General features: G+C 34.0%; 1 protein-coding gene across 1 annotated transcript in view; it reads right to left on the bottom strand.

Moving 5' to 3' along the window:
• Window positions 1-6,000, bottom strand: part of Smp_212080 (hypothetical protein) — a gene marked incomplete at both ends in the record, with an annotated part of 72,373 nt that overhangs the window by 29,063 nt on the left and 37,310 nt on the right. The window contains one exon of the mRNA XM_018795841.1: window positions 3,808-3,986. Within this exon, the coding sequence (XP_018650113.1) occupies window positions 3,808-3,986 (179 nt within the window). The remainder of the gene's footprint in view (window positions 1-3,807; window positions 3,987-6,000) is intronic.

Below are 6,000 nucleotides of genomic sequence, written 5' to 3'. Positions count from 1 at the left end.
AAAGTTTTGTTTGATTGCTCAGATATTCTTCAGATGATCTTCAAAATGTTTTAACTCCACTTGTAGCTCTTCTAAGGTTAATGCCATTTCCAAGCCCGGGTAAATAAGAAGAGTTGGGCATGGAGTCAGCAACCCCATCCCGTAGGAAACTAACTTGCTAAACAAACGTTAATCAGAATAAACAAATTAAACCATTTAAACTCTGCATTGGGAGTAGAAGGAAAAATTATGACGCCTCATGATAAAAGCCGAGATTCTTCCGAAGTAACGAAGCCGATTCCTTTCCCAACAACCAGAGCAACCAATAATAAGATACATGGAACGCCTGAACAATGTGGGAGACTGGGAGAACCAGTCAAATAGTAAGTAGGTTTATAAAATTCTGGAGAAAGCACTCTTTTTCTATAATCACACATAGTTAACATTCGTTCAGTGGAACAAAACGTGTTCTATTTAGCGAATAATAGTAGTGAAATTCAAGACACGTGTTTCGTCCATCTCAGGTCTTGTCAGTCGAAGGTAACTATTAGTTATCGATTTAAGGGAGTTCACTAAGAATAGAAATATGTCAATAGTGATTATTCGAATGCAGCTCTCAGTGTTAATGATGAGCAAAAGAAAACCTTTCATATTTATACTAATTGCTTAATTGGAATATAAAACAACCAAAGAGTAAATCTGTAAGATTTTATCCACATGAATATGATTACGAAACTACGTAGGTTGGTAAAACGGCAAATATTGTTATAACTTTTGTATCACACGTCGATGTCACACTGTATTGCGGAAATGTCACGTAACACACACCGTTTATTGTCGTTAGTTTTATCTTGTACATTAAATGTATATACTGTTGTTACGTATGAAGCGATTACGAAGTTTCCTAATCTGAGAACGGAACAAAGACTTTGTGACCAAAGACCAATAAGCTAGATACTCTGACGCATCCCAGCCCCTCTAACTAGAGTGAGAAGTCCATGTTGGAAGTGGGAAAATATATTTTGCAAGCATCCAGAAACACAAGCAATCACGACAGGCACAAATCAAACGTATATATACAGTGTAAAATTGTCTTTGGGAAGTGTTACAAAATAGCATACTAAAAGGTACAACGAACCAATAGCGTTTAAGATTCTCCCAAGTAAGAAATACGACATGAAGGTGAAAATGAGAGCGAAAACAAGGAATTGGAATTATGGAAATGAAATTACAAAACAAAGCATTTACCAAGTGAATTCTAGACATCTAACAAATCAAATGAGATTTCTGTGGCGCATATGTATCTGGTGCTCCTTGTACCAATATGTATGTGTTTAAATAAAATAAAATAAACTGAAGAAGACACCTTACTGCCGTCACACCCTTCTACAGTCAACAGTACGACTTCACCCACAGACCTTGAGTTGCGGCTTTTAGTCCTACGGTTCTCCAATCGACCTGTCTGACATGGTAGAACTTAAAGGAACATGTTCCAGCCAATATAGCTCGGTTGGTTCATCACGATAGGCAAGCCGACCACCATGTCAAGGTAGCAGCTACGGTCGGGAAATCATTCAATATTTGTATACAAATCCAATAGTTTCGTTTTAATCAGCCAGGTAGTGAATTAGTCGCTTCACACAGATAAATGTAACTTAAGGCCAAATGCTTAAACCTGTGCTTGACAAATCAGTTAACACTGTGAACATGACTACTTCAAAGAATATATTCTTTGGAAGCTGTATTTACTTTCCAAACAAATCAAATGATTTTATCAGCAGTCAAATGATAGACAATGGTTTTCAATAGAAAATTTAATGAAATAATGGAAAGTCTCTGTAAACAACATATAGAAAACTTAACAAAATCAAATTGATCATTTGATAATCGTGAATACGACAAAAGTAACAATTTTTGAAAAATTAAGCCGATATAATTATCTTAATTCGGAAATTTTTGATTAGTTACAAATACCCTGAATTCAGGACGAATAACACATTTAGAAATAAAAATATTCAGAACAAATTAACTACAAATAAAGATGAGATAAAACTACAGTGCCAGATAATAAACTAAGAGAAACAGATAAGAATTATACATTACGATTAACCAAATAACAAACATCAAGTTTTTAGTTAGTTTGATCAATAATGAAAACAATCTTCAATAGTTAAATAAATATCCGCAAATCATTTAAACATAAAACTGGTGAATCAGCTGATGAGATAGTAAATGTTTGTCGACCAAGGTAGTTTGGAAATATATCACGCATATTCGACCACCGTCTACCATGATAGGGGATGTTGGCTAATAATGGAGTAGGTTGAAAGCGAGTTATGAATGATCGAACTATGATGTGGTATCAATCCATGAAGTTAGGAACTATCAGACTCACCCTTAAAGGTAGGCTAGCAAGTAGAAATCGATGCGATTGCCGTAATCGATGTTTAAAGACTTAAGATTTTCTGGCTTAAAATTGGTTGCAATGACCCTGATGAACTTATCACTCTTGTCTTAAGATACTTATACTATTTATTCCAAAAATTCATACTTTCTTCTAGAGCCATATAATCTATGACTAATCATTTATATTAGTGTGATACTGTTATCAATACAACTACTTAAGTACTTATCATGACAATTCCATCTCTCAGTGATGATGCAATTTGGCAACTTTAATGGATATGCATAAAATACCAAAGTTTATCCATTTTGCTACATTTTTTTTATTCTCCTGTACATATCGTCATTCCGATAATGCTTATAAATATGACATAAAGTATACACACTAATAGTAAACAATTATTAAGTTGTAAGCAGATGAAGAGAATCTACGAAATGAATGCATTTTATTCTGTTACGTTTTCTGTTCCTGCTTTAGTTATATTTATTAATGAGAAGGATCATATAAAACTTCACTACATGGAAAAGAACTATAAACGAAATATATCAAGTCGATATATATGGACAGCTATCACCTGCATATCTATAAAGTACATTGTATGATTAAATAATTATTAACTATATTATATAGTCCCTTTTAATAATGAAATTCTAATTCAATGAGATAATTACTCCGTGTAGTATTTCTTTCTGTTTTTCAGTGTGATATTTTATTCGGTATAACATTAATTTATTTGAGTATTATGTTTATTCAAGGTACGATATTCTTGATTTAAATTAGTATGAACTATGCACAGCATGACAAGCATCATATGGTTTGTCCTAACTCTAAGTATTTTTCATATATGTAATTTTATTCTAAACAATAATAATAATGGGTGTACAATCGATAAATAAATGAGTGTATTTCCGAATAGGGTCGGCTTCATGTTTTGGGGTTAATAAATCTTCATTTGTACCAGTCTTGGGGTTCTCACTTTGTGTCGTGGGAATTGCAGTGCTTCCTAGTTTTACAAATATAAGTAATATACGACTCCAACATAACAATTAGCGACACAGTCATAAAAATTGACGACCAGTCATAACAGGTTGTAATGTAACCATTTACATTAAATGGTCAGGAATTCCTCTGTATTTTTGGGTTCAGATCCCATAGAGATTAACAATTCATTTGATATTTTAGATACAATATCCTGATGAGTGTCGACTATTGTGTGAACTAAGTTCAATACCGATGGCTTCTATCCATCTAATAAAAATAGAAAAGGACATTCTGACTATTATACAAACAGATACACGATAGAACTCGTACAATGACATTTTGGTGAAACCGTAATTAATGTTAATAGCAGTATAACGACCTTGATGCAAATTACAAAAAATAACAACAGCAACGATTATAATGACAGTAAATAAACTACTTACTTGTAGCTTTCTCTTATCACTCCAATAATTTTAATTAATCGAAGCCAACTGTATTGTACTTGTTCACCCCAACAGTGTAATAATTGTTGAACACATTTTAACTGTTCTTCTCGTACGTCATCATATATAATATGATCGGATAAAGCCGTTAATGGATCGAGTACTTGAATATTTAGTGCCTTAAAATTTTCGAGAAAAAACAAACGGTAAGAGTAGATTTAATAAAATAAGTGCACGAATAATAATACTTATCATAAGTTGTTTCTATAACTAAGTAGAGGTTTATGCATTTTGTACAGATACATTTACAATGATGGTAAAACTAAATACATTAGTTGATTGAACACATTATAATAGATGAAATATACTAATACATAAAAATAAATCTAGTATTATGGATTAAATAACTAAAACTCTAAAAGACAATCTCAGAGCTTAGTATATTAATATGAACAAGTATCTGTAAATTGTTTTTGTTACAAAACAGTTATGACTGAATTATTTAGTTCTTAAATAGTACATATTTATTACAATCCGATAAGAAATTAATTTCCATTAGCATGACACGTAGGATACTTTTCAAAGCAGCTTTGTTGAGGCAATTGTGTTTAAGCACTTTCGAATAGATCATTGTACATATAAGGAAGTTATGGTAAACCCCTCATTCCTATGATAAAAAAAATTAGTAGTGTAGCATTGCCTATTACAAAACTCATTTATTTTATTAGAGATTATTACGTCTGACAGATTGTGAACGCTATATTCGCTTCCCTAAGCTAGTTCCGTACCCCCGAGCTAGAACTATACACCGACTTGAAGACCAGAGCAAAGGCACAAAGTGTGTGGGAAGCACTTTACTACAGGGTTCATTTATGTACAGAAAATACAGGGATTTTATAGTAATTTAAGAGACCTTGAGTTTTACCGAAAGTTCTAGAATACTGCTAAACATAGTAGCAGTGTGTTAATCAGCCAATCAGGATCTCGTTATTTTAGTAACATAACTTTACACAACTTCTAATTAATCGCTGATTGGTTGGGGCTCTTTATGAGCCTCTGGAGGCTCTGTTAGAGTTCTCCGGAAGCCGACCAAACACCTCCCCCTTTTTTTGAAGATTCGGGGTATGTATCCAGACTGCATTTGCCGACTTCATCCTCCCCCACGAAACAATGTTGGATCCTCATATCTCCAAATTACAATTAGTATGACTTTATTTAGGACATATTTCTCGCATTGAATAGAGAATCCACTGGGGATGACTAAATGATAATGAGCGACACTTGGCTTTAGGTCATCAGAATTTGGCTCTTCTGAAACATTTCCATCAAATTCATTAAGATTTTCACTAGAGGATATTTGATAGCTAGGGGAATCAGCACCTAATAAAATTGCATTAGCTTTTTCATCACCATTTGATTCGACCGACTTATTTTCCTCATCTTCATAAGAATTTTCATCAAAATTATGTGCATCATTCCAGCTCTCTTGACCAATATTATGTAACCCGTAGTTTAGTTCTGACTGAAGTTTGTCTTCAGAGATCGGCGGATTCAATGGTGCTTCATTTGACTCTAGGCTCAGGGCTTTGTCTACGGAACCTTCTTTTTCTTTGTCATCTGATGCCATTTTCACCAGATATGAAGGGAGTTGAACCCACAAGTGGGCGTTCTTCTGAGACGGCCATTTTCGCACCGTTATCTGCATTACAAATAAATCCTTTAGTTCCTGAAATATTTTGTTTAGTGAAAAACTTGTCCAAAATTGTTTCAAATAGTTGCTGCTGGAAGGCTAGCATCTGCTGTTGCCAGTGCTCTAATATTATCAGCGCCTGTTCTGGAGAAATCGTCATTTTTTTCTACTGATAATAATAATAACTCCAAAAATTTGCCGGCAATTATTACAGCTTGTTTAATTCCAAAATCCATTGGGGTTTCCCCGCGTGGGTTCGAACCCCATCCCCGTCGCCAGTTGTTAACGTATGAGTGCCCAATTTAATATATGAACGCCAATTTAGAGAGGAGTGAATTTATTGATCGGACGCAAATGATACTTGAAATCGTACGAGCAGTCTTGATTGCGTATCGGCCCTGCTATATGCCTAGCTCAGCCAGTTAAGTCCAGAACACAAATAACAGCCTCGGCAATATGAATCATTATTCACAAGCAAACTGGGTTTATATACTAACCAAACA

Source organism: Schistosoma mansoni, chromosome 2 (genome assembly GCF_000237925.1).
Source record: "Schistosoma mansoni strain Puerto Rico chromosome 2, complete genome".
Lineage (NCBI taxonomy): Eukaryota > Metazoa > Platyhelminthes > Trematoda > Strigeidida > Schistosomatidae > Schistosoma > Schistosoma mansoni.
Note: the sequence above shows the minus strand (reverse complement) of the source record. Positions and strands in the feature narration are given on the sequence as shown.